This window comes from Triturus cristatus, chromosome 7 (assembly GCF_964204655.1).
Source record: "Triturus cristatus chromosome 7, aTriCri1.1, whole genome shotgun sequence".
NCBI classification, from domain to species: domain Eukaryota; kingdom Metazoa; phylum Chordata; class Amphibia; order Caudata; family Salamandridae; genus Triturus; species Triturus cristatus.
In genome coordinates this window covers 1481306387-1481319922 of record NC_140590.1, presented here as the reverse complement: position 1 = coordinate 1481319922, position 13536 = coordinate 1481306387, and the positions used below count along the sequence as shown (strand labels likewise).

The 13536-nt window shown below is 47.9% G+C and overlaps 1 protein-coding gene across 2 annotated transcripts in view; it reads left to right on the top strand.

Moving 5' to 3' along the window:
* The window catches only part of LOC146812219 (protein-glutamine gamma-glutamyltransferase 6-like), a 379129-nt gene that overhangs the window by 250562 nt on the left and 115031 nt on the right, over window positions 1–13536 (top strand). For both annotated transcript variants that reach the window (XM_085619248.1, XM_085619249.1), the window contains exons 4-5: window positions 10742–10860; window positions 11588–11716. In XM_085619248.1, coding sequence (XP_085475374.1) covers window positions 10742–10860; window positions 11588–11716 — 248 coding nt within the window. The remainder of the gene's footprint in view (window positions 1–10741; window positions 10861–11587; window positions 11717–13536) is intronic.

Here is a 13536-nt window from a genome sequence, read left to right as displayed (position 1 = left end):
ATGTTTTAAAAAAACAAAAATCAGAATGAAGAATCTTTTACATTGCATAAAATTTCCTGAGTTTCACAGCAGCAGTAATATAATTAAGTGTAGCAGTACAAATTTCTGGGGAGGCTAAGGACTGGATATAGTCTAAACCCTCTTTGTCTGAGGTAAAATGTTTGTGCAAAAGGATAGGACGTAAAAATCGAACCCTTAATGAACAATACAAGGTGTAAAATAGAATAAACTGCAAAGTTGATTTGGTTGAAACATTGTCATACATGCATTGTGAGAAGAAACCAACCTAAGAGCCAGCCAAGGTAAAAGTGACTAAATGATGTATTAGTTTTAATCTCAGCCTTGTCGTTTCGTTTCAAAAACTTTATTCGGATTAATAATAATCCATAAAAGCACAAAATACAGTAAGCATTACAAAATACACAATATGATGCTGTTTGCAAGATAAAAACAACAATCTATACAAACTTTAAGACATAGTTAATCGGGCACGAACCACAGTTTTTAAGAAGGAGCTCATACGAAAAACAAGTTCATGATCATCCAGGGTCAATATCATCGAAAATGCAAGGTCCAGGCTGATTGGTTTCAGTTTTTTAAAATACGGGGTTAAAAACCATTTAATATATTTAATATAAAATTTGCAGAAGAATAAAAAGTGTAAAATTGTTTGGTCACTCCGACAATCACAAGGGCATGGCTCGGTAAATTGATCATTATAGTTCCATTGCGGAAAAATGAGAGCATACTTGATAGTACCTGCCCTGAGACGGAATATAAGGCCTCGCTCCCAGTAGCTCATTGGAAGAGTTAGATAACTAGGTGTGGGATAAGTTAAAAGATTGCGAGCTAGATATCTAGAGACACTAGGTTTCATAGACTCTCTCGCGACCCTTTCATCACTGAACAACGTATAAAGTGCTTGTTTAAGTTCAGACTTGGGTGGTAGCTTGGTGGTGGTAGGCTTTAAGAAAACATTTTGAAAATTCACGCTGCGAAGGGCACTCAGCACCCCTGAAAGCCAAGGAATGACCATGCCTTTATCACAATATAAACAATCCTCGATGATGTCCCTAGTCAATTTGGCGGCAGGGCTTTTCCAGATCGCCAGCCAAAAAAGAGCAGGGCGAGCACGAATAAAGTCCCCTATAAAATGCAACCCCAATTCCTTATGGCATATGTAGTGTGGGGAGGAAATGGGGGCACAGAGGAGTTTCCTGCAAAATCTATTTTCCTCAGCAAGTATGTATGAACATCTAGCAGTTCCCCAGACCTCAGCTCCGTATGTGGCAACCGGGACGCATTGGGCTATATATATTTTTAAGGTAGCGGCCAGCGCACCGGTCTTTTTAGGGCGGTGGAGGCTCAAGATTGAGTTAATGGCCTTTGAGAACCTACCCCTGGAGTGGGCAAAATGCCCACTCCAGGAGTTGTTCGCAGCAAAGACCACTCCCAAATACGGGAAACTACTAGTTGACCCCAGTCTCTCTGTCCCCACTACAATGCTACCAATATGTCGTTTCTTCGGGCCACAGGACATAACAAAAGATTTTTTTAAATTGGTCTAGGGAGTCCATGTGGTCGACGAAACCATTCACTAAAATGCGTAATGCATTAGGGGTGCGGCCCATAAGGACCGCATCATCTGCATATAGCAGGGCGGGGAGGTAGTTGCCGTTTATTTTAGGGACATCGCCAGTTAGGGAAACCAGATGCTTGTGCAGGCCATTAATATAAATAATAAATAAAAGAGGGGCTAGGACGCAGCCCTGTCTAACCCCTCTGTGGACTCTTACCGTCTCAGTCACCTCACCCCCTTGGCCAATCCTAATACAGGCCTTCAGATCTCTATGCAAATAGGCCAGGAAATGAACCATAGATTCGTCCAGGCCATATTTCAATAAGGCCCTCCAAAGCAACGACCTATTAACAAGGTCGAAGGCGGTAGATAAATCCATAAAAGCAACGTAAATTGGGGATTTACGTGCTACAGTATATTTGCCCAAAATAAGGTTGAGGTTAAGGCACTGCTCTGCCGTGCCAACCTTATTGCGAAAACCCAACTGGCAACTCTCTAAAATATGGTTATCCTCAGCCCAGGTCAAAATTTTATTATACAGCAGTCTGCCTAAAATGTTTAGGGTGTTGTCAATAAGGGAGATAGGCCTATAACATGATGGTTGGGACCGATCGCCCTTTTTAAAAATGGCCACTATTATGCTCGATGACCAAGTTGGTGGTGGAGAGGTAAGAGTTAAATTTTTAAAAACATTCAACAAAAGAGGGCCCCACAAATCAGGGTAGGCTTTAATAATGTCAATAGGAAGGCCATCCGAGCCTGGGGCCTTATTCCCCTCGCTCTGAGCGATAGCCTCTTCCACCTCCGATAATGATATTTCTACCCACGGAGGGTGGTTAAATATTGGAGTAGCCATCGCTGAGAGTGGGGCGGCATAAATCTTAGAGAAATGGTCCACCCAGGCAGCTCCGGAAATGGTACAGTCCATTGGAGTCAAGAGCTGACCTGAACAGTGCAGATCTTTGACCGCGGCCCAAAATATGTCCCCCCTTCCGCGATCAGCGGTTTGCGCTAACACCTCCCAACGCTCTTCAAGGATCTCCTCCTTCCTTCTACTAATGGCCAATTTATATCGAATCCTAGCATTTTTCACGTCGGTCAAGTTCCTCGGGCAGGAAGATAAAACACGCCGCAGGTCACGGTTGGCCAGAGAACACTCATGGTCCAACCATCCCTTGTCCACCGTGACTGTACGCGGCGGAGTCATGAGCTGGGCTCGAAGAGCTGAGCAAATCTTTACAATATCCTCAACTGCCTCAGAATTTGGATTTAAATCAGACAGACATGAGAGAAAAAGGGGTAGGTTATCACTAACCAGAGTCTGAAAAGTCCCCATAACGTTGATGCCCCTCCATTTTAATCTAAGATTGTTTGAGCAAATGGAGAGGTTCCTAGCTTCACATTCCTTATTATATACTGGGCGGTGGATTGTTTGTAGGCAGACCTTAATGGGTTGTGATCCCCTTGAGGCATAGGAATTACTATAGCCTTACTGATGCGATCGGCCAACCCAGGAGAAATAAAAATTTAGTCAATTATTGATGAGCAATCTCTACCTCTAAATGTGGGCACTAGGGGGGCTGTTGGGAGACAGTTAGCCATTATGTCCATGGCATTCTCCAGATTATGTGAGTTCAAAAAGGAAGTTAATTCCACACCCCTTTGGCACCCAGGGGCCGGGTTACATTCCCCCATAGGTGGACAATCTGCATTAAGTCTCGCATTAAAATCACCTCCCAACACAACGCCGCTAGTATCATCAAAGTCATGCCTAGATTCCAGAGTGGTGATAAAATTAAAAAGATTTATAAAATTTATATTTGGTGATGAACTAAAATCGTTATTATAAAAATTGACCAGAAAGAAACTTATTTTCTGAATGAATAATACAGCCTGGAAATTCTGGTTGTTCGTTAGTATAACCCTGGTGGTGCCTCCAACAGAAATATTAACCCAGATAGATAAGCCTCCCGAAGGGCGGCCCATTCTGGATTTGGTTGCAAAAATGTTATGACACAGGAACCCATTAACATATAGATCTGTAGTGGCCCACGTCTCCTGTAACATGATTATATCGTGACTCTGAATAAAACTAACCCACCCAGGGTCACAAAGCCTCTGCTGGAGGCCTGCTACATTCCAACTTAAAACGTTTAGGGTGCCTACTCTTGACACTACACTCCCTAGGTGGTTGTCTAAACTATTTTGAGTAACGGGTACTAGTGCTAGGGGAAGAGCAGGAGTGGCCTCATTCTGTAACGAGACTGGAGGTTCAGCACTCATTCTTGGTTGTCAGTCAGGAACATCTAAATCAGACAGAGCTAAGAAGTGATTGACCAAAGGAAGGGGCGTGGGTGTGGGCACACTAGCGTTAGTAATGGGTTTATAAAAATAACCAAGTGTAAACATACATATATTCGTCTTAAAGCCCGGCAATAACTCACGGGTTCGCATTAGAGACTGAACAGTGTGTGGTCTACAAAAATTTATAACAATACAATCGCCTGTGATGTTTTTGACAGATTCACCCACCCATCCCACTCTCCGCACCATTAAGATTTTGTGTAATCTGGCCGGATCAAACCCTTTGTGTTTCCTCAACCAGTCCACGCATTTGTTACGAAGATCCACCCATGACTCCTTCTTCGCACCTGACAAGCAAGGAACTCCAGCCAAAACTATCACATAAGGATAGGAGGCAGGGGGGAGATTCAGAGTCTCGGTATTAGGAAAAGTCTTTGGTGGCGTTGGAGCTGTGGGGAATTGTCTTACTTCGTGGTGCGATATTTGGGGGGAACAGTCGCAGAAGAATGTTGCGACTACTAGATGGACACTGGGTCCTATTATTAGCATCAGCCATCCCAAGACCTAAGTTAACGGAATCCCCCGGCATACAAGTGGTTGTGATTAGAGGATTACGATTATCAACCGGTGGATCAGAAACTGACTCCCGAGTTAACAATTGCTCCATACGTGTGAGTCTTTCCTGTAAAGAGGCAAAGTTTTTATCGAATAAGGCCTTAGAGTGGCTGACTACTGCTCTCAAGCCCGACTCCAGGGCTATCATAATGTCGTCCTTACTTTGGGAACTAATGATATCATCAGTTTGAATGCCAACGGACACAGTATTAGGAGCAGCTAGTATTTTTAGTGGAGCAGTACTAAGGCCTTCAGAACAGCAGTGAGAATTAGATTTATTGTTGGGGCCCCTTTTGCGTTTGGCCGGCGGACCACTTGATTTAGACTCTATAGTTATTTTGGAAGTGCGTGATCTAGTGCGAGCTTTTTGGCCACTTGGAATGGTACCGGCGGGTAAATCCGAAATTACTAAGGGGGAGGGTTGGGGAGAAGATGCCACAGACGTAGGAGGTAGGGTAGGTGACACAGAGAGGCGGTGATGTAAAATGTCTCCCTGTGTAAAGGCTTCCAAAGAAGAGCGCCGCTGAGCCGTTATTAAATCTAAAGATAAACGCCGCTCAGTTAGCTCAATCTTGTGTGTGAGTAAGCTCTCTGCCCTGATCATGAATGCATCAAGTGTCCCCACCGCGCCCTTACGTCTATTCATATTTGCACAATTTAAAACACCCCCAGAGGCAAAAGTACAAAGCAAGTCAATGTAACAAACACCCGGATGTTTGACGATCACCTGGGCAAATAGGTTGTCGAAAACAGCAAATCCAAGGGGGGTGTCCCGGCCCGGCCTCCTCTGGCCACGGACGGCCACAGACGGCCCGCCCTTTGCCCGGGCTTCGCCCGGCGCGTCCTGCACGCGTCCCGCGAGGCGGACCGCAGCGATTCTTTATTGCGCCTCCGGGCGCTGCCGTGACGTGGACAGAGCGCGCCGCCGCAAAGGACCTCGGGAATTGTAGTCCCGTGGCGGCGGCGCTATTGGCAGTAGGCAGAGACTCCTGGCGCTGTTGGCAGTAGGCAGAGACTCCTGGCGGTGTCGGCGGTAAGCAGGGACTCCTGGCGGTGTCGGCATTTTGTGCGCTAATGATTCCCCCCGCTCCGCCGGCCTCAGCGATTCTTTAATGCGCCTCCGGGCGCTGCCGTGACGTGGACAGAGCGCGCCGCCGCAAAGGACCTCGGGAATTGTAGTCCCGTGGCGGCGGCGCTATTGGCAGTAGGCAGAGACTCCTGGCGCTGTTGGCAGTAGGCAGAGACTCCTGGCGGTGTCGGCGGTAAGCAGGGACTCCTGGCGGTGTCGGCATTTTGTGCGCTAAGGATTCCCCCCCGCTCCGCCAGCCTCAGCGATTCTTTAATGCGCCTCCGGGCGAGGCCGTGACGTGGACAGAGCGCGCCGCCGCAAAGGACCTCGGGAATTGTAGTCCCGTGGCGGCGGCGCTATTGGCAGTAGGCAGAGACTCCTGGCGCTGTTGGCAGTAGGCAGAGACCCCTGGCGGTGTCGGCAGTAAGCAGGGAATCCTGGCGGTGTCGGCGTTTTGTGCGCTAATGATTCCCCCTCAGCCTTGTCAAACAAAATCTGGTTGTGGGTTGGCAAACCAAGTTAAATATGATTCAGTACCAGAAACATTAAGAATTTGCGTATAATTAATGATTTTACAAGAGCCCAGAGGCTTTTCAAAACTGGCGTCTTCTTCATTTTAAGCAAAAATCTCTTTAACCCTCTCCTTGGTCTGAGGACCTATATTTTCAGAAGAGTTGAAGTGTGTGCTCAAACCTAGGGCAAGAAAGACTTTTTTAACATAAGCCAGCCATGGAATAGCATTGATATCGCTAATGAGATGCAGAATAGACGTTCACGTGCCAAAAGCCGCAACAACACCACACCTCAACATTCTCAACAGCCAGCCAGATCGGCGATAAGAACACAAAACCGGCGATAAGGCGCGTTAGCACCAGGAAACTAACACCTGCTCTTACCTGGTGCAAAGTTGGATGGCAGCCTGCACCACAAAAGGGAGCACAGCCACACCTGAAGAACAACAGATGCACCCGGGCAACTGAACATGCAGCCCGGAAGGCCGAAAGGGCCACAACACCTGCCCACACCACTCCCAGGAAACCCCCCCCTCCCCAGCACCCCGACCAAAGACATGCCACATCAGCAACACCTAAACATGTACGAAATAATCCGCATGATGTCGCACAATCACAACTGGTGACATGCATGTGTCGTCACAATAATGAGCATCACACATTCACTTCCGTAGCAACAGATTAAACTTTATTAAAAGGAACACAGAACTGAAATTAAGACACATGGTGGCTCCCCTTGGGACAATCCGTAGGTCACAGCCTGCAAGACAAAAACCATGATGAGAAGGTGTGTCCTGCGCACATCAAATGACAGAGAGAGAGAGCGAAGGAGAGAGAGAGGAAGAGAGGGAGAGAGGGAGAGAAGAAGAGAGGGGGAGAGAGAGAGAGAAGAAGAGAGGGGGAGAGAGAGAGAGAGAGAAGAAGAGAGGGGGAGAGAGAGAGAGAGAAGAAGAGAGGAGAGAGAGAGAAGAAGAGAGGGGGAGAGAGAGAGAAGAAGAGAGGGGTAGAGAGAGAGAGAGTGCCGCCCCTGCGCACCTAGGCCACACTGCTCACCTGCTGCCACCGGTGTGTCTCTAACCACTTTCCAACTTAACTTTTGGTCACACATCTGAGACAGACCCGTCATCTGAAACAGAGTCCAGATACATGATTGGCACAGTACACACAACTGCACAAGACAACATCGCCTGCCCACCCCTGCGCAGCCGGGCAGATGCACCCCAGCCCCTCCCGCCGCCCATCGGAGCATGTCCGCCCATGAACACCCAGGCCTCACTGCTCACCTTCTGTCACCGGTGTGCATGAAAGAGGTTCCACCACGTGCCGCTGCAAGCCACAAGCCCGGGTCCTGCTGACATGGCACCCTCCACATCATGCAGCCCCTCTCCGCAGGCCACCAGGTCTCACGTATGGTGCTGGGTCTTGATTGCTCCATGGCAGAGGATCAATGCAGGCTGCACATCTGCTCAGCCCAATAGGTGCCACTAACTCCGTGATCCCGGAAGCGACGCCACGTGGCGGTAGGCCCGCGCTGCCCGCTAGCTCTGACCTACACTGCGGTCCAGCAGGGCACCCACTCAGCACTTCAGGTGCCCCTACCTCAGTGCACCCAAAGTCACCGTCCCGTGGCGGGGTGCCTGTGCCAGCCGCAAAGCTTCTGGTTCCAACCACCCTGTGCGCAACAACTCATGGGCCCTTTAAGATTGAGAACCGTGAAGCGTCCGTCATCCAGTCACCACCGGCAGAGGGGAATGTGACGTTGTCGGCCCCTTATGTTGGCGGAGTCACATGGCGAGTGACACCTGTGCCGGATGGGTGTGGTGTGTGTGTGCAAACCTGCCCTCAGGGAGTGGCTGTGACATGCTGAAAACTAGACCAGTGACCTGCACACCACCAGCAAGAACGCCTGTGACGGGTAGCAATGAGGGCCCCCCCTCAGAGCATAAGTGGAGTGGTCTGGCCTGCCGTACGCTGGACCAGTGCAGGGCTTGCAACAATGACTCGCGGACTCTGGGTGTGGCTCAGTCCATGTTCGGACAAGGAAGTAACTGATGCGTGTGTCCCTGTTGCAGTGTCCACGGCACCTGGAACACAATAGGCAATGCAGCACCCTCTGTCTGGCATCCCACAGGATGAGCATCATTGAGGCAAGGGAAATCACTGTCCGTACATTCATCCACACATTCATACCTGGTAGATGAAAGACATGACACAGCAGTGCATTACTGGCTGGTTATTGCACATCCAGTGCAGTTTTGCAGCTGGAGTGGTACAGGGCCATGCCAAGCACACTACACAATATGGGCACGTGGAGGGCCAGCCAGAGTCCATCCGGGGATGACAATTACTGCGGGAGAGGAAGGGTACAGTCCGCAACCTGGTCGCCGTGTCATTGGTCATCAAACAGGATAAGGCAGTACATATCGCTATCCAAGGTGAGTGCATCGGAGTGTGTCGGGGGACAGTGGAGGGTGGGGTGTCCTCGATGCAGCTGGGCTGCCCTGATCCTGGAGGTGTGTCGCGGATGATGTCAATGATGTCTAGGAGGGCTTGTGCGTCGATGCTGGGGTTGTCCTCCACATCATCAGTGAAGAGTGGCTGGGACTGCTCTGCAGGGGGTGTTGACGGTGGCCCTGCAATGTGAAGGGGAGATGGTGTATTACAATGTGTTCACATGTATGTAGCCGCATGGTACATGTTGACATTCAGACAGTATGGCATTGTACATTGTGACAGTCTGTAGATCTGGGCGATGACCCAGAGTCAATGAGGGTGTGCACTGTGTTCTGCTTGAATGTGCATGTGTGCCATTGTGGCCATCTCCACCCGGCCCCCCTGTACCTGGTGGTCACTCACCCTGTTGCAGTTGTGTTGTGTCCTGTTGAGCAGTGTCCGATCCAGCAGCCACACTGATGACTGTCAACACCAGCTTCTCCCTGTCATCCTGCACGAGCTGTGGCGCTGGGCCCCCACCTCCAGTCTGCATTGCTGCCTTCTGATTGGCTGCGAGTTTCTCCTTGGTCTTTCGCTTGATGTCATTCCATCGCCTCTTGACCTCGTCCATTGTCCTCTTGTGCTCTCCGACGGCATTCACCTTGTCCACGATGTCCCGCCATATTCCATTTTTGGTGCCCAATGACACGTTGGAGGTGATGAACAGTTGTTGATTGTGTTCCATCACCTCCGTGACTATGATCCTGTTCGCCTGCGGACTGAACTTTGTCTTCCTCTTCTTCTTGTTCTTGCCGTTCCCTGTCCCCGAGGTCCCGGGCTGGTCGTCCGGGGTGCTTGTGGGGTTGCACTCATCCTCTGCGCCTGCTCCGGCTGCCTCCATGGTGCTTGGGTGTTGGTCAGTTTGTGTTTGGGTGCTTTTTCTACTTTTATGGTGATTTGTCCTGCCTGCCAGGTGTGTGTTGCAGGCAAAGTACTGCCTATCGCTGATTTCCTCATTGCGCTTTGTCCCATCGCCGTTTTTTTTATCTTGTGGTTTGTGTTTTTATCTCCATCGAGGTGGTTGTATCGCGGCCTTTGTCGGTGGTGTCGGCAGACTATCGCATGGTACCGCCTTGTTGTAAAGTTGCGATAACCCCTTGGCTGCTGGAGTAATTCCCCCACGGTGCGGGGGGAGGGGAGATCCGCGGTGCCGCTGTGCTCATGACGAGCTTAGCTCGTCATGACTTACAGTGGAGCTGTGCTCATGACGAGCTGAGATCGTCACAGACCCGCCCACTGATTAATTCTGCCGCACAGGCAGGGAATTTGCTGCACGTGGGTGGGCCGCAGCCGTTATGACGAGCCACGAGCACAGCTCCACTCTGACTCATGACAAGCTGAGCTCGTCATGAGCACACAAGGGGTTAACTTTTTTTGGTGTTGTTTATCACACGTTCTTGTGAATATACCCCCTAGTCCGCAAGTGGCGGTTGGACTACTATTTTTTTAAACACTCTGGGGCCGATTCACAGAACCAATCTGAGATAAAATCCTAAACGTACTATTTTTGGTATCCTCAGAAGGCATTTCATAGTAGTAAAGTTAGGACTCCTAAATTTACTACTACTAAACCGAGATAAAATCCTAAACTTGCTTCTTTTGGTATTCACAGAAGGCATTTAGTAGTAGTAAAGTAAGGACTCCTAACTTTACTACGACTAAATGCCTTTTGAGAATACAGAAAGTCATAGAGTTAGGATTTTGTCTCAGTTTAGTAGTAGTAAAGTTAGGAGTCCTAACTTTACTACAACTAAATGCCTTCTGTTAATACCAAAAGTAGTAAGTCTAGGATTTTATCTCAGATTAGTTCTGTGAATCGTCACCTCTATGTCTACGGATGCTATTTGGGACGCCTGCATTCTATGACCATTGACTATTAGACAGATAACATCTGCAATTTGAAGCTTGTTTCACACTTAGGTGTGTGTTTAAATCAAGATGGCTAAAACGGGGTTTGGAGAAATGTTAAGCTATGCAATTTCTGGAGTCCACACACTCATTTTATTAGCACTTAAATTATTAGGATCAAATATTCCTTACATTATAAAGTAGACAGCTTGATAGGGAGCAAACTCAAATTGAAACGCTTCCAAACGAAAAAAATAGATAAAGAAGATATTTGCAGGTATTGAGTCTGACCGTAACACTTCTTTTTACCTGTGTTTCAAGATGACGATGTCTTTCTGGATGATGAGGAAGCAAGGCAAGAGTACGTGCTGAATGACAATGGAATAATATTCTTTGGACTAGAAGACTTTATTTTGGAACAGGGATGGAACTATGGACAGGTAAGTGAATGGTGTACCTAATGAAATGGCAACACAAAAAATATGAGTTGGTCTTATACAGCACATAGGCAGTTTCAGCCAATTTTCCGTGATCAATGATTCCCATTTCACTAATCATTTTCCATCTATATAGCCTAGTCAGCAGTAAGAACATTGATAAATTATATATCGGCACTATTAAAATTTAACCGTAAATACAAGGCTTTCTTCAAGGGGCCAGACACTAAATGTAGTCCCTGTTGACTTAAAAACGCGAGCAAACATTGAGCTAAGATGCAATCTGGAATCCTAGTTTGTTAGCTGATTACAACTAATACAACTACAATGACTACTACTACTACTGCAATACTACTGGGAATAGTAGTGCTACTACTCATAGCAGAGGTTTCGCATCTCTTATTTGTAGTAGCACTTCTACTACTCCTACTACTAACTACATGCACATAGCACCTAATACTAAGGGTAGTAACCTGAGCGTCCATGGTTTCTGCAATATATAAAGTGGAAAAATTAGATGCTGCATCTGTATTTTACTCAGGGTAGTAGCATAACAAATAAATTGCTTGTTGCTGTAAGAAAATGATGTTTTCCTGCCCAGATATTGCAAGTATGCCCATACAGGGGTCTGTCTTTGATGTCTCACTGCCGCAAGGCAGATGGTGAAGGGTGGGAAATTACTATCTGGAAGAAATCAATTTTGTTGACACCCAGCCTCTTTCTTTTACAGTTTGAAGAAAGCATATTGAATATCTGCCTTGCTATCCTAGATCGGAACGTGGAATACAAAGAGGATCCGGTCAAAGACTATTCCCGTAGGAATGACCCAGTCTATGTGGGGAGGGTGGTGGCTACCATGGTAAGGATAAGGTTAAGCATAGATTCATAAAGAATACTTTGAACTTCATATTTTATTATGTAATGATAGCACAAGAAATATGAATTTAAAATGCTTTGTGCTGGCAGATGAGCATTACCCCCTACCTACAAATGACGCAGAAACAGATGGCTAAGTTCTAAAAATTGAGTAATTAATGCCTTTTTAGGTTTTGCCTAGAGGCAGCATTTATTTGTTGTCAAAAACCTATTGTGGTCAGTACTGATACCTAGAGTAGGCTTTGGGTCAGTCTACTGTGTACCATTGGTTAGCTTTTTTTTCAATCTCATTTGCTTGCTTCTTATTTGCTTGTTTTCCCTCCTCTTTAGGTCGAGCAATCGAGACCTCTTGTATATACTTTAGTATATACCTATTCTGATGGATACTTCTGCCTGGGGATTCCTCACCTTATAAATACCCCCTGTGCCAGCATTCCACGGGAAATTCTTTCCTAGCTCCCCCACGTCGACAAGGACGTCACAATAGCACGGCTCTGCTCTCGACACTGTATGACGTCATCGGAGCCATAAGAGAACCTCGTCGACGTGCTGACGTTAGTTCCCTTTTTTCCGCGCCGTCGACGCTTAACGGTTTTTCTTAGGGCTCTACATTTCCTTTGAGGAAAACTTTGTATCTCTTGTTGGTTCCTGATGACTACTTCCAGAAAGACTGGATTTAAACCCTACAGAGACATTGGTGGGCATATGTCAATCATGGACCCGCATGAAGACTGCCTCTGGTGTTTGTCTTCGGATCATGACGTCGAGGAGTGTCGAAGCTGCAGGAAGATGAATCCTAAGGCCATTAAGGAGCGTGAGGCTAAATTGTTCATGGCTAAAGCCAAAAAGGAGAAGAGAGGTCGTAAGAGGGCGAAGTCTTCGTCGTTCCATACATCGAAGTCGAGGAAGCATAAGAAGTCCAAGAGGAGGCATGGCTCTCGAAATTGTTCTTCGAAGGCCAGGGCCTCGAGGTCGAGGTCGCCGACTCCTGCTGAACGGCCTCGAAGGAAGGACTTTGTTTCACCATCTCCTTTTCCTCAGGTGACACCGGTTCTATCTCCGGCTCCGGTATCGCTGGCTTCGAAAGACTCTTCGCAGCATGAAGACTCACTGTCTCCAGCGATGTCTCAGGAAAGTACAGATCCATATCCTGCTTTTCCTGCTCCTGGTTCAGACTCTTCGCATTTCCTTAATGCGATGATTGGCATGTTTGCCAGGGCCTCTGCCCCATCCGGTGTGCCTTCGGGCCCCGTGGGTCCTTCGGCCTTTAACTTGGGTGTTCCTCAATTTTATCCTCAGGCACCCTTTATGCCTTTCTTGCCGTCGACTCTGGCTTGGCATTTCCTGGCGCCGAGGTCTTCCACTCCGGCTCCACGGACTCCTTCAGCTGTTGATTCGGCTCTGCCTCGAGTTCGATCAGCGTTGAGATTCGAGGCCGATGCTCCTCCGTCGACGTCGTTGATGGCTTCACCGACATCGCATGTGGCGCAGCCGACGCCGATTCCTAAGCAGCGCGCTAGGAGAGAGGCGCAGAGGATCCTTGAAGAGGAGGAGTATGCACAGAATCAGGAGGAAGGTGAGATCGTTGACTCTATGGATGAGTTTGAGGGCTTCCGCGAGGCTAGTGGATTGGATACTTCGCCTGAGTATAATCTCCCATCTGCTAATGCTGGTGTTGTGCAAGACATTGCTCCTTATCATGTGGTCATAAGGAAGGTGACTGATTTGCTTGGTTTACAGCTTCCCTCGGCTCAGGTGAAAAGTAACATTCTTACTGAAGTTCTTAATACTTCTTCATCTACT